The sequence below is a fragment of the Thalassophryne amazonica genome, chromosome 17 (assembly GCF_902500255.1).
Source record: "Thalassophryne amazonica chromosome 17, fThaAma1.1, whole genome shotgun sequence".
In the NCBI taxonomy this organism is placed as follows: Eukaryota; Metazoa; Chordata; class Actinopteri; order Batrachoidiformes; family Batrachoididae; genus Thalassophryne; species Thalassophryne amazonica.
The window spans coordinates 61135428-61160050 of record NC_047119.1 but is presented as its reverse complement, the minus strand read 5'-3'; the positions used below and the strand labels follow the sequence as shown (position 1 = coordinate 61160050).

At 44.3% G+C, this 24623-nt stretch overlaps 1 protein-coding gene across 1 annotated transcript in view; it reads left to right on the top strand.

Moving 5' to 3' along the window:
• Nucleotides 1–21457, top strand: part of LOC117529694 (myocyte-specific enhancer factor 2C-like) — a 64362-nt gene extending 42905 nt beyond the window's left edge. Inside the window, 5 exon segments of the mRNA XM_034192540.1 lie at nt 7701–7867; nt 20287–20330; nt 20332–20408; nt 20507–20630; nt 20728–21457. Of these exon segments, the coding sequence (XP_034048431.1) occupies nt 7701–7867; nt 20287–20330; nt 20332–20408; nt 20507–20630; nt 20728–21070 (755 nt within the window). The 3' untranslated portion in view covers nt 21071–21457.
• Nucleotides 21458–24623: the final 3166 nt, after the last annotated feature.

Below are 24623 nucleotides of genomic sequence, written 5' to 3'. Positions count from 1 at the left end.
AGTCAATTAATAAAGGTGTCATGTGGCAGGCTCGACGATAGGAGACGCCCGTCTGGAGACGAACCGGAACCACACGATTTCCACCACCACCGAACCCGAGGGATACTGGAGCCGCCAAGTCCCGAAGTCCCCAGGTGGCCACCGTCTCGGCGTGGTCGGATCTGGTACTGCTGGCAGAAAACAAAAACAGTCAAGTGTGGGTGTGTGTGCACCCAGTAACAATTATGGTGGGAATTCCACCTCCACCTCTCACTCAATACGTGTTGCAGCGACCCCTCAGAGGAAAAGAGTGCCGTCCTGCACAGCCTCCACAAACTAAGGACCGGTACTCCTGCAAACACTCACAATAGATAGATTTAGAAAATTACCACAAAGGCTGAGGATATTACCTCTTGATGAAGATGATATCTCGGCAATGTGGTGGAGGTGTCTTCCTGCTTTTATTCCAGATGTGGAGTAGATGATCAGTGACAGCTGTCATGGTTGATGTCACCACGGCTTGTTCCTGGAGGTGGCAGCGCCCTCTCGTGCCTGAAGCCGCACTTCAGGCAGGGCGCCTCTGGTGGTGGGCCCAGCAGTACCTCCTCTTCTGGCGGCCCACACAACAGGACCCCCCCCTCAACGGGCGCCTCCTGGCACCCGACCAGGCTTGTTCGGGTGGCGACGGTAGAAATCGGCCAGGAGGGCCGGGTCCAGGATGAAGCTCCTCTTCTCCAAGCCGGCTCCCCGTCGAGATCCGGGCCGGAGGCGGCGCCGGACCGGGCACAGAGGGGTGAGGTGTGATGCGGTTTAATCCTGGAGGACATGGATAGACCGGATGATCCGCAGTGAGGCCGGGAGTCAGAGCCTCACTGCGGTAGGACTGAGGACCTTAAGGATGGTGAATGGTCCGATGAAACGGTCTTTTAACTTGGGCGACTCGACCTGGAGTGGAATGTCCTTGGTGGATAGCCATACCTCCTGCCCGGGCTGGTATGCGGGGGCCGGGGACCGTCGACGGTCTGCAAGGGCTTTTGCCCTTGTCCGGGCCCTCAACAAGGCCGAACGGGCGGTGCGCCACACCCGACGGCATCTCCGCAGGTGGGCCTGGACCGAGGGCACACCGACCTCTCCCTCCACCAAAGGAAACAAAGGGGGTTGGTACCCCAGACACACCTCAAACGGGGAGAGGCCGGTGGCAGAGGACACTTGGCTGCTATGAGCGTACTCGATCCAGGCCAGATGTTCACTCCAAGCCGTCGGGTGTGCGGAGGTAGTACACCGAAGGGCTTGCTCCAACTCTTGATTGGCCCGTTCGGCCTGTCCGTTAGTCTGAGGGTGATACCCAGACGAGAGGCTCACGGTGGCCCCCAGTTCCCGGCAGAAACTTCTCCATACCTGCGAGGAGAACTGGGGACCGCGATCTGAAACGATGTCTGTAGGTATCCCATGCAGCCGGACGACATGGTGGACCAGGAGATCCGCCGTCTCCTGGGCCAACGGGAGCTTCGGGAGGGCCACGAAGTGGGCCGCCTTGGAGAATCGGTCCACTATCGGGAGAATGGTGGTGTGTCCCCGGGACGGCGGGAGGCCCGTGACAAAATCCAGACCGATGTGGGACCAGGGGCGATGAGGCACAGGGAAGTGGCTGTAGGAGTCCCTGTGCCTTCTGGTGGTCCGCCTTGCCCCTGGTGCAGGTGGTGCAGGCCTGGATGTAAGCCCGGACATCAGTCTCCAGGGACGCCCACCAGAAGCGCTGCCGGACCACTGCCACGGTCCTACGCACCCCTGGGTGGCAGGAGAGCTTGGACCCGTGATAGAAGTCCAGGACGGCAGCCCTGGCTTCTGGTGGGACGTATAGTCTGTCTTTCGGTCCAGTTCCGGGATCCGGGCTCTGTGCCAGGGCCTCCCGGATGGTCTTCTCCACGTCCCAGGTTAGGGTAGCCACGATAGTGGACTCAGGTAAGATGGGTTCCGGTGGATCCGACAGCTCGGTCTCGACTTCCCGTTCGTGCACCCGGGACAGGGCATCCGATCTCTGGTTTTTGGTCCCGGGGCAGTAGGTGATCCGGAAGTCAAAACGGCCGAAAAACAGTGACCAGCGGGCTTGCCTGGGGTTCAGTCGCTTGGCGGTCCTGATATACTCCAGGTTCCGGTGGTCAGTAAAAACCGTGAAAGGCACTGACGCTCCCTCCAGCAGGTGTCTCCACTCCTCAAGAGCCTCTTTCACCGCAAGGAGCTCTCGATTGCCCACGTCATAGTTCCGCTCTGCTGGGGTCAACCTGCGGGAAAAATAGGCACACGGGTGAAGAACCTTATCGGTCTCTCCGCTCTGGGATAGCACGGCTCCTATCCCTGAGTCAGAGGCGTCCACTTCAACCACAAACTGGCGACTAGGATCGGGCTGCACCAAGACAGGTGCAGTCGAGAAGCGCTGTTTCAACTCCCTGAACGCGGCATCGCACCGATCCGACCAGGTGAAGGGAAACTTTGGTGAGGTCAGGGCTGTCAGGGGGCTAACTACCTGACTATACCCCTTAATCGAACTCCTGTAAAAATTTGCGAAGCCGAGGAACTGTTGCAGCTTCTACGGCTCGTAGGTTGGGGCCAGTCTCTCAACCGCCGCGACCTTGGCCGGATCCGGGGCGATGGAGTTGGAGGAGATGATAAACCCCCGGAAGGACAAAGGGTCGGTTGAAAAACTCACACTTCTCGCCCTTCACAAACAGCCGGTTCTCCAACAACCGCTGCAGGACCTGACGTACATGCCGTACATGGGTCTCAGGGTCCGGAGAAAAGATGAGTATATCGTCCAGATATATGAAGATGAATCGGTGCAGGAAGTCCCGCAAGACGCCATTAACCAAAGCTTGGAACGTCGTGGGGGCATTAGTGAGGCCGAACGGCATGACCAGGTACTCAAAATGACCTAACGGGGTGTTGAATGCCGTCTTCCATTCGTCTCCCTTCCAGATCCGAACTAGGTGGTATGCGTTCCTAAGATCCAACTTTGTGAAGATTTTGGCTCCATGCAGGGGGGTGAACACCGAATCCAGCAAAGGCAACGGGTATCGGTTGCGAAACCGTGATCTCGTTCAGCCCACCGGTAATCAATGCATGGACGAAGACCGCCATCTTTTTTGCCCACAAAAAAGAAACCTGCTCCCATCGGAGAGGTGGAGTTACGGATCAGCCCGGCAGCTAAGGAGTCCCGGATGTAGGTCTCCATCGATTCGTGCTCAGGTCGGGAGAGGTTGTACATCCTGCTGGACGGGAAACTCCACGCCTGGCAACAAATCGATGGCACAATCGTACGGACGGTGTGGGGGAAGGGTGAGTGCCCGATCCTTGCTAAAAACGTCAGCAAGATCGTGGTACTCAACCGGCACCGCCGACAGATTGGGGGGAACTTTGACCTGCTCCTTAGCCTGGGAACCGGAGGAACCGAAGATCCCAAACCACCCTGATGGCAGGTCTCTCGCTCCACTGTACACACCACCCAGACGGCCAATCAATACGGGGATTGTGTTTTAGCACTCAGGGGAACCCCAGAATCACACGGGAGGTAGAAGGTCACAAAAAACTCAATCTCCCCTATGATCCCTGACACACCAGAGTTACTGGTAGTGTCCTGTGTGTGATTAAAGGCAGTAGGGTGCCATCTAGTGCTCGCACCTGCAATGGTGAAGGAAGCGCCACCATAGGGAGCCTACCTCCCTGGCCCACTGCTGTCTAGCAGATTCCCTTCTGACCTGTGTCTACCAGTGCTGGGGCCTGAGGGTTAAATCCGCTAAGGATTGTACTGGGAGCCGTGTGGAAAATGTGTGTGTGTCCCACATGAATTTCTTGGCACCACCCTAAGCCCAGTTTCCTAGGGGCGGGTGTTGGTGTTTAACCATTCGGGGCAATTGCTCAATTGGTGCTCCATGAGCCACAAACAAAACACGCCCCGCGTGGGAGAAGCATCCTCTGTCTATTCGGTGGTCTGAATGTGGCCCTGCTCGTGTCCTATAGCTTCGTCAGCAGGGGGAGCTGTCGCCCCACGGGACATAGAGGCCCAGGGAGCTTGGGAAGGGCGACCTTTCTCGGACCCGGAAGGAAGAGGGACGGCGCGTGCCCAGCCCTGCCCTTCGTCTCGTTTCCACCGCCACCGAACCCGAGGGATAATGGAAACGCCAAGTCCGAAGCTCCCCAGGTGGCCACCGTCTCGGCGTGTCGGATCTGGTACTGCTGGCAGAAAAACCAAAAACAGTCAAGTGTGGGTGTGTGTGCACCAGTAACAATTATGGTGGGAATTCCACCTCCACCTCTCCACTCAGTACGTGTTTGCAGCGATCCCTCCAGAGGAAAGAGTGCGTCCTGCAACAGCCTCCACAAACTAAGACCGGTACTCCTGCAAACCACTCACAATAGATAGATTTAGAAAATTACCACAAAGGCTGAGGATATTACCTCTTGATGAAGATGATATCTCGGCAATGTGGTGGAGGTGTCTTCCTGCTTTTATTCCAGATGTGGAGTAGATGATCAGTGACAGCTGTCATGGTTGATGGGTGACAGCTGTCACCACGGCTTGTTCCTGGAGGCAGCAGCGCCCTCTCGTGCCTGAAGCCCACACTTTAGGCAGGGCGCCCTCTGGTGGTGGGCCAGCAGCAGTACCTCCTCTTCTGGCGGCCCACACAACACTTCTTCGATGATGATGATGTAAGTCATTCAGCAAAAAATTTGGGTTCCATCTCACCATGTCATTTACGTCCTTCAGACTTTTTTCAGTAAAATGGTTCTGGGGAGCATTAGCATGGATAAAACTCTTCAGCCTTTGGTGGGCAAACCCCTCCACCAGGGCCCCCTTGATGCCCCACCATTTTAAGCATTTTTCTTTATTTGCCTCTCGCATGCCTGGACATTCCTCACCATCTCACCATGTCATTTAGGTCCTTCAGACTTTATAACTAAAATTCTTCAGCTGCTGTATTGGAATGGGCGAGGACACCGGTGATCGCAACTTCAGCACAACTAAAGTCAAATAAATGTGACTCGGAGAAATAAATTGTCAGGAAACATGGTCTACAATAAAATATTCTTAATTCGGTGTGTTATTTTCACACTTACGCAAATATTCTGCCTGTGATTTAAAGAATATCGCAGATTCTCTATCAATTTTGATGTCACAGACAACAAGAAATCGGAGAGGCAAGCAAAGTGGCCAATTTCAATCAATCAACATTTTTATAAAGGACTTTGCAACAGTTAGACTGTGTCCAAAGTGCTGTACAGCAAAATCAAAGATTCACAAAATAAACACACATACAATAAAGTTAAAACAGCACATAAAACAAAACATGTCGCAGCACCACTAGATATTAAAAGCCACCTTAATTTTTATTTTATTTTATTTATTTATTTTTGCTTAAATTTAAATAGTTTGAGCACTACGCTCTACTTACTTTGAAATCCAAGACGTGTTTTCGGTCAGGCGCACATCCGGGTACTTCGTCTGTTAGGTTTTAGCAATGTGCTTAGTAACATCGGTGACCGATCTAACGCGGAGGCAAACCAGAAGTGATGTTGCCACGACAGGGTCCTCATGGCAGACGAGGCGTATACTGATTGATGTGAAAGCAAACTGGAAGTGATGTCTCCACAACAGGGTCCTCGTGGCAGATGAAACGGATGATATGGTGCAGCGCCCATGGGTTCTAGTGCTTCTCATGGTGGATGACACGGCTGGCCCAGTTGGATTTTTTTTTCCCGGCCTCCCTCGATGTTCAGTATTAATCCAGAGTGAACAGTGCAGTTTGAGTGCAGGACAGTGGAGGAGTAGGGAGCGGGAGGAAAGTCATGCTCAGACATTCTCCAAAGTACTAGGGCCTACTGTAAGTCCACACTTAGTCTTGATTCAAGGCAGTTGTACACCAAAACTCTGACTTCTTACTCGGTTTCCTGGGTATTGCAATCAGGGCATCCACTGATTCCATAAAGATCACAGGATTACCATCTGTGAAGTCAAGTTCAGTAACCCTTTCCATGACCCTCCCCAAGACCTAGTCCATAAGCATTGAGCAGATTAGTAGTCAGAACACCAGAATTAATTGTAAAGGAGTTATGTTTAAGTTAGTACCTGTGAATTGGCTAGCTTTGATGTCCAGAAACTTATTGACTATCCCAAAAATGATCAGGATATCAGACAAATCAAACACATTGGGGAAAATCAGCACAGGCTGCAACGAAGCACTGCTGATATTGATGCTTGCATGCATTTTATGAATCCACGTGGTTCCCCTTTCCCTTCCACAAAAGGGCAAGAATTTCTTTTGTCTGGTTTGTTGGAGTGACACTTGTGTTTCAGATAGAAGCAAGGATTTCTTCTCCACTTCCTGAAAGACTTCAGCCCCAATACCACAGATCCCTGTAGTTTTACCCAGCCTCAGCTGTTTCACCACATTTGTGATCTGAGATTCAGTTGTGAAACAGCTGACTGATGGATTAGCCACCAGAATACTGGCACTGGAGATGTCCAATGTGCTGGCAGGAAGATCAGCCGTATATAGCTGCTTGAAGTAGCCAACTCAGTGGGACAGTACAACAGAGTCAACTACAATGTCTTGCAAAAGTTTTCGGCCCCTTGGTATTTCTGCATTTTAATTTGATTATGCCATTTCAAATGCAAAATTAAATCAGGCTTCTCAATATAAAAAATTCTAAAATTACTTTCCTTAAACTCAAACTCAAAGCAAAGTAATCGGCCCCTTTGGTATAATACCTGTAAATATTAAGTTTTGTTGCCACTTTTCTTCAGACAAGTCGGGATGGATACATAAACATTTCCAAGTCACTGAATTTGTCTTGGACTTTATTTACATCAATTATGAAGAAATACAAACAGTATGGCACTCTGTGGTAATCTGCATCCAGAAACAGTTCTCAAATTACTTATGCAACCCATCATCTTGACTTTTATATTTTAAATTAATTTATATTAGATTGTAGAGATTTTAATTTTAGAAACTTTTATATTGAGAAGCCTGAGTTACTTTTTTTTTTATTTAACAATGCATGAATTAAAATTTGTGAAATACCAAGGGGAGCTGAATACGTTTGCCAGGCACTGTATCAGGAAAGTACCATCACTTGTCATGACTGCAGTGTGATGAGGTGTAGGTCTGAGAGGCACACAGTGCTGTGATTCCTTTTAAAGCAGGTCGAGGGTCGCCAGACCACAGATGGTGTGGTCACCTGCTCAGACATTCCTCTAAGGGAATGTTCCCATGCCTACCCTCAGTGCCATCACGTCCTGCTTCCTCAGCTCCTGGTACAGCCTGGAATCTGCATTAAGATGCATTCTGCACTCTTCTGGATGATATTCAGGAGTAATCTCAGAGATGAAACGACTTCTCCTGTGAACACTGATGAATCTGTTTGAATCCTTGGCAGCTGTCTGGGTCGTGTTGTGAAAGAACTCCCACATTCTAATTGCGTCACTTCTCATAACCATGTTTTTAACAGATTTTGTGCAGAGCCCATACAAAACAGCCCGATCTTTATCTGTAGCAGATTAAAGTCTAGGAGACAGAAACTGTTTTATGACGATAAATTGACTAAAAATGTTTTATTTACTCATTTAACTTTGTTGGTTTACTGTTGTACATATGTAACCAATTGTAAGGGTTGCTAAATTAAAAGATTAACATCTTTTTTCTGTTGTTTTTTTGTTTTTTTAGGAAATGGCAGCTACAGCAGTCACTGCACTTCTCCAGGACTGATACCTGCAGCTGGTATTTCTAAAAATGTGCAGGACCGGAGTCCTCCTCCAATCAGCATGAGCCATAAGCCTGACTTCCGAACACTGTTGCCCCCCTCTATCAAATGCAACAGCATGCCAAATGTTGTAAGTATTGTGGTCTTAATTCTCACCTCTATCGGTTTTATTTGTTTTTTTTTTTTTATAACAGATGCCATGATATTGTCTGTGCTCCAGTACTCGCCGATTCAGTTGAGAATTTTGTCTCTCTGTTGGTAAACAGTCTATGATGCGTAAAGTATCATAGGCCAGTGGTGAGTAAAGTATTATGGTGTGGCTACAAATTATATATATATATATGAATGCAATAAATACAGTGTGTTTGTATGTTTATATTACAGTTATTATGAAGGTAATTCATATTTAAAAGTGTTTCCAGGGATAAATCGGTTAGTACAGGCAGCCCTTATCACCTCTGCCTGATTTTATTGTGATATAGATGCTTTTAGAGCTTCTAAACAACTCTCAAATTCGGGCAGTTTGTTGTATTTCCACGTTCACTTACCAGCCTTCCACGAGTCTTGTTCGGGTTCGGGTAGTAGGTTGGATTTGGAGGGCTCTCTGTTGGGACTGTTTACACAGAGACTGCTACCTGCTGCTTTGGACTTGAACTAACAGTCTTTTTCAAGACTTTTTTACTTTTTTTTACTTTTTTACTTTTTAATTTTTTTTTACTTTTTACTGTGCTGCAACACCTAAGGAAGACCTCTAACGGTCGAAACATCGCGACGGAGCACTTTTATCAGCTAACTTTTATTAGCGTTGGCAGGCTAACTAGCTTGCTAACGCTTTCGTTTTTATTTTATTTTTTTTTTTATTTTATTTTAGCACCGTTGTCGTGCGTTGCCTGTGCTGCTTCATGGCCTGTTTGGTGCCTTGATTGGGGCACTCCTTCTGCTGAATCACCTTTGGATTATTTGCACATTATTTACTTTGTGTGTTTTTGGGAATCCGCTAGCTTAGCGTAGCTACTAGCTCTTAGCCGATTTAGCATGGCGGCTTCTCCTGTCTCTCCCGCACTTTTCTGCTCTGGGTGTGAAATGTTTAGTTATTCCTCGGCCTCCTTTAGCAGTAACGGTACTTGTAATAAGTGCAGCTTATTCGTAGCTTTGGAGGCCAGGCTGGGCGAAGTGGAGGCTCGGCTCCGCACCGTGGAAAATTCTACAGCTAGCCAGGCCCCTGTAGTCAGTGCGGACCAAGGTAGCTTAGCCGCCGTTAGTTCCCCCCTGGCAGATCCCGTGCAGTCGGGAAAGCAGGCTGACTGGGTGACTGTGAGGAGGAAGCGTAGCCCTAAACAGAAGCCCCGTGTACACCGCCAACCCGTTCACATCTCTAACCGTTTTTCCCCACTCGACGACACACCCGCCGAGGATCAAACTCTGGTTATTGGCGACTCTGTTTTGAGAAATGTGAAGTTAGCGACACCAGCAACCATTGTCAATTGTCTTCCGGGGGCCAGAGCAGGCGACATCGAAGGACATTTGAAATTGCTGGCTAAGGCTAAGCGTAAATTTGGTAAGATTGTAATTCACGTCGGCAGTAATGACACTCGGTTACGCCAATCGGAGGTCACTAAAATTAACATTAAATCGGTGTGTAACTTTGCAAAAACAATGTCGGACTCTGTTGTTTTCTCTGGGCCCCTCCCCAATCAGACCGGGAGTGACATGTTTAGCCGCATGTTCTCCTTGAATTGCTGGCTGTCTGAGTGGTGTCCAAAAAATGAGGTGGGCTTCATTGATAATTGGCAAAGCTTCTGGGGAAAACCTGGTCTTGTTAGGAGAGACGGCATCCATCCCACTTTAGAGGGAGCAGCTCTCATTTCTAGAAATCTGGCCAATTTTTTTGGATCCTCCAAACTGTGACTGTCTAGCGTTGGGACCAGGAGGCAGAGCTGTGGTCTTATACACCTCTCTGCAGCTTCTCTCCCCCTGCCATCCCCTTATTACCCCATCCCCGTAGAGACGGTGCCTGCTCCCAGACCACCAATAACTAGCAAAAATCTATTTAAGCATAAAAATTCAAAAAGAAAAATAATATAGCACCTTCAATTGCACCACAGACTAAAACAGTTAAATGTGGTCTATTAAACATTAGGTCTCTTTCTTCTAAGTCCCTGTTGGTAATGATATAATAATTGATCAACGTATTGATTTATTCTGCCTAACAGAAACTTGGTTACAGCAGGATGAATATGTTAGTTTAAATGAGTCAACACCCCCGAGTCACACTAACTGTCAGAATGCTCGTAGCACGGGCCGGGGCGGAGGATTAGCAGCAATCTTCCATTCCAGCTTATTAATTAATCAAAAACCCAGACAGAGCTTTAATTCATTTGAAAGCTTGACTCTTAGTCTTGTCCATCCAAATTGAAGTCCCAAAACCAGTTTTATTTGTTATTATCTATCGTCCACCTGGTCGTTACTGTGAGTTTCTCTGTGAATTTTCAGACCTTTGTCTGACTTAGTGCTTAGCTCAGATAAGATAATTATAGTGGGCAATTTTAACATCCACACAGATGCTGAGAATGACAGCCTCAACACTGCATTTAATCTATTATTAGACTCTATCGGCTTTGCTCAAAAAGTAAATGAGTCCACCCACCACTTTAATCATATTTTAGATCTTGTTCTGACTTATGGTATGGAAATAGAAGACTTAACAGTATTCCCTGAAAACTCCCTTCTGTCTGATCATTTTTTAATAACATTTACATTTACCCTGATGGACTACCCTGCAGTGGGGAATAAGTTTCATTACACTAGAAGTCTTTCAGAAAGCGCTGTAACTAGGTTTAAGGATATGATTCCTTCTTTATGTTCTCTAATGTCATATACCAACACAGAGCAGAGTAGCTACCTAAACTCTGTAAGGGAGCTAGAGTATCTCGTCAATAGTTTTACATCCTCATTGAAGACAACTTTCGATGCTGTAGCTCCTCTGAAAAAGAGAGCTTTAAATCAGAAGTGTCTGACTCCGTGGTATAACTCACAAACTCGTAGCTTAAAGCAGATAACCCGTAAGTTGGAGAGGAAATGGCGTCTCACTAATTTAGAAGATCTTCACTTAGCCTGGAAAAAGAGTTTGTTGCTCTATAAGAAAGCCCTCCGTGAAGCTAGGACATCTTTCTACTCATCACTAATTGAAGAAAATAAGAACAACCCCAGGTTTCTTTTCAGCACTGTAGCCAGGCTGACAAAGAGTCAGAGCTCTATTGAGCTGAGTATTCCATTAACTTTAACTAGTGATGACTTCATGACTTTCTTTGCTAACAAAATTTTGACTATTAGAGAAAAAATTACTCATAACCATCCCAAAGATGTATCGTTATCTTTGGCTGCTTTCAGTGATGCCGGTATTTGGTTAGACTCTTTCTCTCCGATTGTTCTGCCTGAGTTATTTTCATTAGTTACTTCATCCAAACCATCAACATGCTTATTAGACCCCATTCCTGCCAGGCTGCTCAAGGAAGTCCTACCATTATTTAATGCTTCAATCTTAAATATGATCAATCTATCTTTGTTAGTTGGTTATGTACCACAGGCCTTTAAGGTGGCAGTAATTAAACCATTACTTAAAAAGCCATCACTTGACCCAGCTATCTTAGCTAATTATAGGCCAATCTCCAACCTTCCTTTTCTCTCAAAGATTCTTGAGAGGGTAGTTGTAAAACAGCTAACTGATCACCTGCAGAGGAATGGTCTATTTGAAGAGTTTCAGTCAGGATTTAGAATTCATCATAGTACAGAAACAGCATTAGTGAAGGTTACAAATGATCTTCTTATGGCTTCGGACAGTGGACTTATCTCTGTGCTTGTTCTGTTGGACCTCAGTGCTGCTTTTGATACTGTTGACCATAAAATTTTATTACAGAGATTAGAGCATGTCATAGGTATTAAAGGCATTGCGCTGCGGTGGTTTGAATCATATTTGTCTAATAGATTACAGTTTGTTCATGTAAATGGGGAATCTTCTTCACAGACTAAAGTTAATTATGGAGTTCCACAAGGTTCTGTGCTAGGACCAATTTTATTCACTTTATACATGCTTCCCTTGGGCAGTATTATTAGACGGTATTGCTTAAATTTTCATTGTTACGCAGATGATACCCAGCTTTATCTATCCATGAAGCCAGAGGATACACACCAATTAGCTAAACTGCAGGATTGTCTTACAGACATAAAGACATGGATGACCTCTAATTTCCTGCTTTTAAACTCAGATAAAACTGAAGTTATTGTACTTGGCCCCACAAATCTTAGAAGCATGGTGTCTAACCAGATCGTTACTCTGGATGGCATTTCCCTGATCTCTAGTAATACTGTGAGAAATCTTGGAGTTATTTTTGATCAGGATATGTCATTCAAAGCGCATATTAAACAATATGTAGGACTGCCTTTTTGCATTTACGCAATATTTCTAAAATCAGAAAGGTCTTGTCTCAGAGTGATGCTGAAAAACTAATTCATGCATTTATTTCCTCTAGGCTGGACTATTGTAATTCATTATTATCAGGTTGTCCTAAAAGTTCCCTAAAAGCCTTCAGTTGGTTCAGAATGCTGCAGCTAGAGTACTGACGGGGACTAGCAGGAGAGAGCATATCTCACCCGTGTTGGCCTCTCTTCATTGGCTTCCTGTTAATTCTAGAATAGAATTTAAAATTCTTCTTCTTACTTATAAGGTTTTGAATAATCAGGTCCCATCTTATCTTAGGGACCTCGTAGTACCATATTACCCCATTAGAGCGCTTCGCTCTCAGACTGCGGGCTTGCTTGTGGTTCCTAGGGTTTGTAGGAGTAGAATGGGAGGCAGAGCCTTCAGCTTTCAGGCTCCTCTCCTGTGGAACCAGCTCCCAATTCAGATCAGGGAGACAGATACCCTCTCTACTTTTAAGATTAGGCTTAAAACTTTCCTTTTCGCTAAGGCTTATAGTTAGGGCTGGATCGGGTGACCCTGGACAATCCCTTGGTTATGTTGCTTTAGATGTAGACTGTGGGGGGTTCCCATGATGCACTGTTTCTTTCTTTTTTTGCTCCGTATGCATCACTCTGCATTTAATCATTAGTGATCGATCTCTGCCCCCCTTCTCGGCATGTCTTTTTCCTGGTTCTTTCCCTCAGCCCCAACCAGTCTCAGCAGAAGACTGCCCCTCCCTGAGCCTGGTTCTGCTGGAGGTTTCTTCCTGTTAAAAGGGAGTTTTTCCTTCCCACTGTGCCCAAGTGCTTGCTCATAGGGGGTCGTTTTGACCGTTGGGGTTTTTCATGGTTATTGTATGGCCTTGCCTTGCAATATGGAGTGCCTTGGGGCAACTGTTTGTTGTGATTTGGCGCTATATAAGAAAAAAGTTGATTGATTGATTGATTGATTTTCTTTATGTCCCCCACAAACAAATTTTTATTTTAAGGATATGATTCCTTCTTTATGTTCTCTAATGCCATATACCTACACAGTGCTGAGTAGCTACCTAAACTCTGTAAGTGAGATAGAGTATCTCGTCAATAGTTTTACATCCTCATTGAAGACAACTTTGGATGCTGTAGCTCCTCTGAAAAAGAGAGCTTTAAATCAGAAGTGCCTGACTCCGTGGTATAACTCACAAACTCGTAGCTTAAAGCAGATAACCCGTAAGTTGGAGAGGAAATGGCGTCTCACTAATTTAGAAGATCTTCACTTAGCCTGGAAAAAGAGTCTGTTGCTCTATAAAAAAGCCCTCCGTAAAGCTAGGACACCTTTCTACTCATCACTAATTGAAGAAAATAAGAACAACCCAGGTTTCTTTTCAGCACTGTAGCCAGGCTGACAAAGAGTCAGAGCTCTATTGAGCTGAGTATTCCATTAACTTTAACTAGTAATGACTTCATGACTTTCTTTGCTAACAAAATTTTAACTATTAGAGAAAAAATTACTCATAACCATCCCAAAGACGTATCGTTATCTTTGGCTGCTTTCAGTGATGCCGGTATTTGGTTAGACTCTTTCTCTCCGATTGTTCTGTCTGAGTTATTTTCATTAGTTACTTCATCCAAACCATCAACATGTTTATTAGACCCCATTCCTACCAGGCTGCTCAAGGAAGCCCTACCATTATTTAATGCTTCGATCTTAAATATGATCAATCTATCTTTATTAGTTGGCTATGTACCACAGGCTTTTAAGGTGGCAGTAATTAAACCATTACTTAAAAAGCCATCACTTGACCCAGCTATCTTAGCTAATTATAGGCCAATCTCCAACCTTCCTTTTCTCTCAAAAATTCTTGAAAGGGTAGTTGTAAAACAGCTAAATGATCATCTGCAGAGGAATGGTCTATTTGAAGAGTTTCAGTCAGGTTTTAGAATTCATCATAGTACAGAAACAGCATTAGTGAAGGTTACAAATGATCTTCTTATGGCTTCGGACAGTGGACTTATCTCTGTGCTTGTTCTGTTGGACCTCAGTGCTGCTTTTGATACTGTTGACCATAAAATTTTATTACAGAGATTAGAGCATGTCATAGGTATTAAAGGCATTGCGCTGCGGTGGTTTGAATCATATTTGTCTAATAGATTACAGTTTGTTCATGTAAATGGGGAATCTTCTTCACAGACTAAAGTTAATTATGGAGTTCCACAAGGTTCTGTGCTAGGACCAATTTTATTCACTTTATACATGCTTCCCTTGGGCAGTATTATTAGACGGTATTGCTTAAATTTTCATTGTTACGCAGATGATACCCAGCTTTATCTATCCATGAAGCCAGAAGATACACACCAATTAGCTAAACTGCAGGATTGTCTTACAGACATAAAGACATGGATGACCTCTAATTTCCTGCTTTTAAACTCAGATAAAACTGAAGTTATTGTACTTGGCCCCACAAATCTTAGAAGCATGGTGTCTAACCAGATCGTTACTCTGGATAGCATTTCCCTGATCTCTAGTAATACTGTGAGAAATCTTGGAGTTATTTTTGATCAGGATATGTCATTCAAAGCGCATATTAAACAAATATGTAGGACTGCCTTTTTGCATTTACGCAGTATTTCTAAAATCAGAAAGGTCTTGTCTCAGAGTGATGCTGAAAAACTAATTCATGCATTTATTTCCTCTAGGCTGGACTATTGTAATTCATTATTATCAGGTTGTCCTAAAAGTTCCCTAAAAAGCCTTCAGTTGGTTCAGAATGCTGCAGCTAGAGTACTGACGGGGACTAGCAGGAGAGAGCATATCTCACCCGTGTTGGCCTCTCTTCATTGGCTTCCTGTTAATTCTAGAATAGAATTTAAAATTCTTCTTCTTACTTATAAGGTTTTGAATAATCAGGTCCCATCTTATCTTAGGGACCTCGTAGTACCATATTACCCCATTAGAGCGCTTCGCTCTCAGACTGCGGGCTTGCTTGTGGTTCCTAGGGTTTGTAGGAGTAGAATGGGAGGCAGAGCCTTCAGCTTTCAGGCTCCTCTCCTGTGGAACCAGCTCCCAATTCAGATCAGGGAGACAGATACCCTCTCTACTTTTAAGATTAGGCTTAAAACTTTCCTTTTCGCTAAGGCTTATAGTTAGGGCTGGATCGGGTGACCCTGGACAATCCCTTGGTTATGTTGCTTTAGACGTAGACTGTGGGGGGTTCCCATGATGCACTGTTTCTTTCTTTTTTTGCTCCGTATGCATCACTCTGCATTTAATCATTAGTGATCGATCTCTGCCCCCCTTCTCGGCATGTCTTTTTCCTGGTTCTTTCCCTCAGCCCCAACCAGTCTCAGCAGAAGACTGCCCCTCCCTGAGCCTGGTTCTGCTGGAGGTTTCTTCCTGTTAAAAGGGAGTTTTTCCTTCCCACTGTGGCCAAGTGCTTGCTCATAGGGGGTCGTTTTGACCGTTGGGGTTTTTCATGGTTATTGTATGGCCTTGCCTTGCAATATGGAGCGCCTTGGGGCAACTGTTTGTTGTGATTTGGCGCTATATAAGAAAAAAGTTGATTGATTGATTGATTGATTGATTGATTTTCTTTATGTCCCCCACAAACAAATTTTTATTTTAAGGATATGATTCCTTCTTTATGTTCTCTAATGCCATATACCAACACAGTGCTGAGTAGCTACCTAAACTCTGTAAGTGAGATAGAGTATCTCGTCAATAGTTTTACATCCTCATTGAAGACAACTTTGGATGCTGTAGCTCCTCTGAAAAAGAGAGCTTTAAATCAGAAGTGCCTGACTCCGTGGTATAACTCACAAACTCGTAGCTTAAAGCAGATAACCCGTAAGTTGGAGAGGAAATGGCGTCTCACTCATTTAGAAGATCTTCACTTAGCCTGGAAAAAGAGTCTGTTGCTCTATAAAAAAGCCCTCCGTAAAGCTAGGACACCTTTCTACTCATCACTAATTGAAGAAAATAAGAACAACCCCAGGTTTCTTTTCAGCACTGTAGCCAGGCTGACAAAGAGTCAGAGCTCTATTGAGCTGAGTATTCCATTAACTTTAACTAGTAATGACTTCATGACTTTCTTTGCTAACAAATTTTAACTATTAGAGAAAAAATTACTCATAACCATCCCAAAGACGTATCGTTATCTTTGGCTGCTTTCAGTGATGCCGGTATTTGGTTAGACTCTTTCTCTCCGATTGTTCTGTCTGAGTTATTTTCATTAGTTACTTCATCCAAACCATCAACATGTTTATTAGACCCCATTCCTACCAGGCTGCTCAAGGAAGCCCTACCATTATTTAATGCTTCGATCTTAAATATGATCAATCTATCTTTATTAGTTGGCTATGTACCACAGGCTTTTAAGGTGGCAGTAATTAAACCATTACTTAAAAAGCCATCACTTGACCCAGCTATCTTAGCTAATTATAGGCCAATCTCCAACCTTCCTTTTCTCTCAAAAATTCTTGAAAGGGTAGTTGTAAAACAGCTAACTGATCATCTGCAGAGGAATGGTCTATTTGAAGAGTTTCAGTCAGGTTTTAGAATTCATCATAGTACAGAAACAGCATTAGTGAAGGTTACAAATGATCTTCTTATGGCCTCGGACAGTGGACTCATCTCTGTGCTTGTTCTGTTAGACCTCAGTGCTGCTTTTGATACTGTTGACCATAAGATTTTATTACAGAGATTAGAGCATGCCATAGGTATTAAAGGCACTGCGCTGCGGTGGTTTGAATCATATTTGTCTAATAGATTACAATTTGTTCATGTAAATGGGGAATCTTCTTCACAGACTAAAGTTAATTATGGAGTTCCACAAGGTTCTGTGCTAGGACCAATTTTATTCACTTTATACATGCTTCCCTTAGGCAGTATTATTAGACGGTATTGCTTAAATTTTCATTGTTACGCAGATGATACCCAGCTTTATCTATCCATGAAGCCAGAGGACACACACCAATTAGCTAAACTGCAGGATTGTCTTACAGACATAAAGACATGGATGACCTCTAATTTCCTGCTTTTAAACTCAGATAAAACTGAAGTTATTGTACTTGGCCCCACAAATCTTAGAAACATGGTGTCTAACCAGATCCTTACTCTGGATGGCATTACCCTGAGCTCTAGTAATACTGTGAGAAATCTTGGAGTCATTTTTGATCAGGATATGTCATTCAAAGCGCATATTAAACAAATATGTAGGACTGCTTTTTTGCATTTACGCAATATCTCTAAAATCAGAATGGTCTTGTCTCAGAGTGATGCTGAAAAACTAATTCATGCATTTATTTCCTCTAGGCTGGACTATTGTAATTCATTATTATCAGGTTGTCCTAAAAGTTCCCTAAAAAGCCTTCAGTTAATTCAAAATGCTGCAGCTAGAGTACTGACGGGGACTAGAAGGAGAGAGCATATCTCACCCATATTGGCCTCTCTTCATTGGCTTCCTGTTAATTCTAGAATAGAATTTAAAATTCTTCTTCTTACTTATAAGGTTTTGAATAATCAGGTCCCATCTTATCTTAGGGACCTCGTAGTACCATATCACCCCAATAGAGCGCTTCGCTCTCAGACTGCAGGCTTACTTGTAGTTCCTAGGGTTTGTAAGAGTAGAATGGGAGGCAGAGCCTTCAGCTTTCAGGCTCCTCTCCTGTGGAACCAGCTCCCAATTCAGATCAGGGAGACAGACACCCTCTCTACTTTTAAGATTAGGCTTAAAACTTTCCTTTTTGCTAAAGCTTATAGTTAGGGCTGGATCAGGTGACCCTGAACCATCCCTTAGTTATGCTGCTATAGACGTAGACTGCTGGGGGGTTCCCATGATGCATTGTTTCTTTCTCTTTTTGCTCTGTATGCACCACTCTGCATTTAATCATTAGTGATCGATCTCTGCTCCCCTCCACAGCATGTCTTTTTCCTGGTTCTCTCCCTCAGCCCCAACCAGTCCCAGCAGAAGACTGCCCCTCCCTGAGCCTGGTTCTGCTGGAGGTTTCTTCCTGTTAAAAGGGAGTTTTTCCTTCCCACTGTAGCCAAGTGCTTGCTCACAGGGGGTCGTTTTGACCGTTGGGGTTTTACATAATTATTGTATGGCCTTGCCTTACAATATAAAGCGCCTTGGGGCAACTGTTTGTTGTGATTTGGCGCTATATAAAAAAAATTGATTGATTAATTGATTGATTTGTGGGGGATGGGGGTGTATCGGCGTCACCCTGTAGGCCTGTGTGTCCGTCTGTACATCTGTCCATTCGTCTAGTAAGCACAACTCCTCCTAAAGTAGTTGGTGAATTTCAATAAAAATTTACACATATGAAAACATGGATGAAAGAAAATAATTCCAGTCCAACGTCTTCAAGTGGACATAGCTGGACGCTTTTGGGTAACTGTTGCAAATTATAACATTGACTGTATAAGAGCAACTTTTCCGCCAGTGGAAGCACACTGTAAAAAGATCAGGTCAGCTCTAGTGTAATCTGATCTGCTCTGGGAGTGTGCGCTGGTGCTTTACATGGCTACTTCCATCACACCATTGGGCCTTGGGTACTGGATGGCAACCACCTTTGCAAACAACCAGTCCATCTCTAATTCTTGAAAGTAGGCATCTGTCTGCCACAGCCAGGTGAAACATGTGCATCCTCTTGGTCTTTTCCCGTTGATTGGGTTCTCCACACGTTGTGTGTGTTGGATCATGCCTAGAGAAGCACACCACGTGACCAAAATGTCAGAGTTCATGTTCTTTCACACTGCAAGTGATAAGTCCATTTGAGTTTCCCTGAGCTACCATTCACTTGATACACAGTTATTCCAACACTACCCAGAGATCCTCTGCAGAGACTTAATACCAAAGATAACCACTCATTGCCTTAGGTCACTCGTTAATGACCAAGTAACTGGTTAATGTTCTCCACTGTCCACAGCCCTCATGAATCCGTAAGTTCTTCTCAACCTGATGACTCAGAGACATGAATAACCCTGCTGAGATCAATGAACCTCTGTATAAGTTTGACACTTTCACTGCATACAGATACACTTTCAGAGAGTCTAACCTGTTTCGTGCAGCTCTCCAGTGAATTTCCAGGATGTCTCAGAGAGCAGACCAGTCAACTGAGTCAAACGCTTCACAAAAATCAACACAAGCTACTAAGAAGCACTGGCGATATTTGCACTTGGGTAGAGCTAGGATGTTATTTCTTATGTGCAGAGGTGGGAATAAGTCACCATCAAGTCACTCTCAAGTCATGAATCAGCAAGTCCCAAGTCACGTCTGAAGTCATAATGACCAAGTGTTTGACAGCTAACTTCAGACTTGACTTGTGACTTGCTGATTTATGACTTGAGAGTGACTTGACAGTGACTTACTCCCAACTCTGTTTGTGTGTGAAGCCACACTGCTCCAGTCACACAGCACCAAGTAACTGTATTTTGTTCAGAATAATCCCTGCAAGCACCTTTTTCGGCACAGAGAGCAGTGTAATAGCCCCAGCCAAGGGCTGATAGCTGAACTTTTTGTTGTACAACATACATCATGTATTTCAATTACACATGTAGACAGAAAACTTGGACTCTACAATAAAGAAGTTGACATTTTGATAATTACCCAGCACATCAACATATATTCAAATTTTGGAGTAGTTTTGTTAAAGGTCAAACTCAAGGAAAACATGGGCCAAAAACACCTTTTTGTACATCTTAACACCCAAGAAGACAAAATGGATCATTATATTTTGAAGTAATTTTGTCAAAATCAAATAAAGCATTGTCCAACCCCCCTATTTTTTGTATATCTCAACAACCAAGAAGTCTACATGGCTGATTTCAAGCATTTATTGATCAGAAAAATATATGTGATTAATTGGTATGATTGACTTCAAAATGAAATTATACAAAACACCTACAAGTGTGTGTATATTTACTTGTACATTTATATTTGGTGTGTAGAGCACACAGGGTATACATCAATCTTATGATGCCTTTCATTCAAGTATTTAATCACAAATGATTTACTGCCACCAATTTATGATTCATGCAAGCAACAGCTATGGTAGAGCAGTCTGTCATTTTGTGAGCTTGGTCACAGGTCGTCATTCTCATTCTCTTTGCAGAACCAGAGAATAAATCTTTCACAGACGGCCCAGACAATACTACTCCTGCAGTGTCCATGCTGCTTCAGCTTTGCCCGGACAAGGGATGGGCGGATATCCTTCAGGACTCCCCAGTTCTCATGGTGCCGGTTAACACAACACTTAGTCATCCAGCAAGAAATTCAGCACCTTCCCGTAGAATGGACCTAACAAAGATTTTTTTTATGTGTGTTTTACTCAGAATTGTCTCTTAGTAGTGACCTGTCTGCTCTTTCTGGGTTTGGAGGTTCTCCTCTTGGATCAGTCACGAGCTGGCAGCAACAGCAGATGCAGAATGTACAGCACTCACCGCTTGGGCACATGGGGTGAGCGTTTGTATGTCAAGGTAGATCCTAGTCTGTTCAAGTTTCAGTCTTGTTTGAGGCCTGCTGTAAGTTGGTACGCCCCTCTCTCGTCTTTCAGAAACCTATGTCAGAATTCAACCTTACACCTCACCAGCAGTCATCAAAACCTTCACATTAAGTCCGAGCCAACCTCCCCTCTGAGAGACCGGGGCATCGGCATGATGGGCACAGGACTTGGAGGCGTAACGACAGTTGGATACACTACCAGTCGGGATCCAACCGAATCAGACCGGTCCCCGAGTGGCAGTGCGTCCACCTGCGGGAGCTTGTACGAAGGCACGGAGGAGCACGAGGATCACCTTGGGAACGACAGCTTCCTGCTCCGACCTGTGTCCAGTGAGGAGGAGCATCACAGCCCGTCAGTAAAACGAGTCCGGCTGTTGGATGGCTGGACGGCATGAGAAGCTGCGTAGAGGTCTGCAGCCACGGGGGGGACGGGGGCTGGTCCTAAAGTACCATGTAGTGTTAAATCTCATCATATTCTTCTTGTACTGAGTGGGTGTGCTATGTGTATAATGGTATCATGTACATGAAGGGAAAGAGAGTAAGACAATCCAAGTCTCTAATGACTTATTTTTTAAATACAGGGAAGTACTGCTGTATTTCCAACATGCACTGTCATCGTACTTGTACATTAGAGTACCATCTCCTCTGAGAGCTGGATGTCATTGGAGAAAAATCATTTACTCAACTAGCTCAAGATGCAGTTAAGTCAGTAGATATTTGCACATCAACAAAGTGCATATTGCAGTTGAAAACACATAGTGAATGTATAAATAAATAGCAGTTTATGTTCCTCATTCAAAGGATTAAATTAGCAAAAATAAGTGGATAAACTAATATGACCATAATTCAGATTATCATTGGATTCCAGTCGGGTGTTTGACTTGTCATTGCAGAACTTTATGCTTTTATGGGGTTAACTATCTAGTTTTGCTCTCACCATTCATTGTGCGAGATCTGACTCGGGTAGTTTAACGCTTCAGAATTCATCCTTCTACCTTTTCATCAGTCACACCATGAAATAGAAGCTTACAGTAGGAAAATCCTCCAGGCAGGACTGGACAACATTATCCACTGGATGACTTCATGGCCTAAATATTAAGGTCGTCTGGTACTAGTGGGTGCTTTGGGCTCCGTTGTAGGTTGTGTCAAAATGTTGTTTGTCTGTCTCAAATAATAGAGACCATATGAGACAAAATATGATTTTTCTACTGTCTGGTCATATGACTTAATTCATATGTGACTGAGGTCACACACCCCAACCCTCAGGGGTCACCAGGACCTTACAGATATAGTATGAAATGCTCAGACATCTTGGAAATATATTTCTTCAAGTGGTAATACACAGTCTTGTAATGTAACAAAGTAGAAATACTACGCTAATGTACTGAAGTAGAATTTTGACGTAGCTGTACTTTACTTCATTGTTTACATTTCTGGCGACTTTCACTTTTACTCCACTACATTTCCTCAATGAAATGTATACTTTCACTGCGATACATTTCCCTTAACCATCTTCATTACTCATTACTACAATATAAAACTATAAGAAATTTGATTGGGTAATACCTGTTTGAAGAGGTGAACGTAAGCCGGAGTGCAGCAGATACAGTTCTCTTCAGCCGGAGCGCAGCAGTACTTTCACCCCTGTAGCATGAAGTGTCGTGTTTGACATAAAACAAGTTTAAAAGACAAAAAAATAAAAGATGACAGGTTGAATCTGAGGAAGAGGAAGACTGTGGAGGTTGAAAAGGGAACCATCTATGCTCTGGAATCCAAATGCGCACATGTTGATGTACACACACACACACACGGATCGGCTCCCGCTGGAGTCTAGCGCACGATCTGAGTTAACACACTTCAGTAACGCTAAAACTGGCCAGCGTGGCGTGAAAATTACTTTAAATCTTCTAAGAGAAGTGCTGCGTAAAAGCGGTGCCGCGTTTTGGATTTTAGAGTGCAAAGAGCGCCATGTTCAGTTTGCAGTGGTTGGTGGTGGTGATGCTTGCAAAGTTGTTTTTTTTTTTTTTTTTTTACTTATCCTTAAATTTGGCACAACTGTGTAGCTATAAATGATTTTTCTGTTTCACAAGAGCCTGGCTGTTGTGTTGAATAGAAAAGTGTTTGGGGGTCTTCCAGGAAAAAGAATAGCAACTTTATTTACACCTACATACATCCACTGTTGCTCATTCATCCCATCACCAACACTAACTTCTCCACCAGAGGCGGATCCAGCCTTTTATTGGGGCTGAGGCCCCCGCCTGGTTTATCCAGACACCACACTAATTTTCTTTTCATGTCACCATTTCACTTTGCACTGTTTTGGATTTTACTTTTACTCAATACTTTAACTTAAGCTAGCTTAGCTAGGGGGCAGTATTAAACTTATATCCCTTGTGGTTCTCAAGAAAATGAAAAGAAAACAAAAGAATACCGTAAATCTGGCTCACATTCCTCCACTGCCGCCGCACAGGTCTCCCACAGCCCGCTGATCCTGCCTGCTGCCTGGCTGCTGGACTCACTCAGCCGCGAACAGAAGCGCTGTTCCTCATCAATCATATAAAGGGAAACGTCATCAACCTCTCATGAGTTGTCTCACATGTTCCGCACTTTATGACACAAGGAAACTAAATTGAGACGGGTTCTAGACGTCCGCGCGGACTCTGTGATTAGAGAAAAAATTCAGCTGACACGAGAGTGATGCCCTGCGACTCGCACAAGGAGAGTGCAAACCCCTGCACACATTTCGGGGAATTTTGTGAATTCCCTTGCGAATGCCGTTCACACTCTTTCGCAGCCCAATGCGATACTTACCACTCTAAACTACACGTACAATTCAGTCTCAATGTACCACAGCCCACACAAAAATGTATAGTGGCCATCTGAGAGTGGCAGCTGTAGCCAGATAGGGATCAATGAATGTTTACACAGGAGTCAACATGTAAAAATGTTGAAAAATATCCCACATTATTTGTCTGATCATCAGGATTCCCAAAAGGCATAGACTGTTTATGACGGAATGTTATGGTACGATGAGGTTTGAAACAGCCGACATGGTGACAAGGGGCTATTGTTAAGGTTAGCAGTAGTTTATAAAGTGTCGTGACCCTTCTGTATTTACTTTGCTGAGTTCTTATTGTTGATTGTTAACTTGGATCCTGATAGAACAGGTTCCTGCAGGGTGTTCTTGATCTGCTTAGCTGTTTTAAAGGGGTTTTACTTCATGGTGGAAAGAATCTTTCTTGGTCTTCCATGCTTTTGGATATTCCCAAGATCACCCATTCTTTTTACCAGGGCACAACCAGGGCTGTAGGTGTTTGCACAGGGTGTCGCGGGTTAAAGGCAGATGATGCGTTTAAGTAATTAGGCCATGCCTAATGTTTGTGCGATCAAGTGGGTGGATTGTTTTAGGTTTTCAGTTTAATGTTGGCTGACTTCACTGCAGTTGACAGCTTTCTGCACTTTAAATTGACTCTAAAATCAAACATAAACCTTTTATCTGTTGATCAGTAAATGAAACAATGAGGGAATAGCAAACGCATGGACATGGAACAACTCGGCAACAACATTTGGCACCCTTAAACATGGGGACGTCGGACCACATCCCAGAAGTAGTAAACTTCCGAAAACATTCATCCGCTTTGACTCATTTATTTCAACTCCAATATGGTGTGACAGCAAAAAAAACAAAAGGAAAACATTGTTAAGTGCAATATTTACAGACCAGACTGCAACTTTGCTAGTGTAAATGTATTGCTTGCTTTTATGTGTGTGTGTGTGTTTGTTCAGGGAGGATATCAGTCAACACACACAGATGTGTGTGTGCACATGTATGCAAACTAACAGAAGTCTGGTACTCTGACAGGTGAAGCTACGGGCGAGTTAAAGAACTCGAGAGCCTCGTAGGTTGTAGAAGGCATTGCAGACGGTTGGCGTTTACCTCACGCGTGC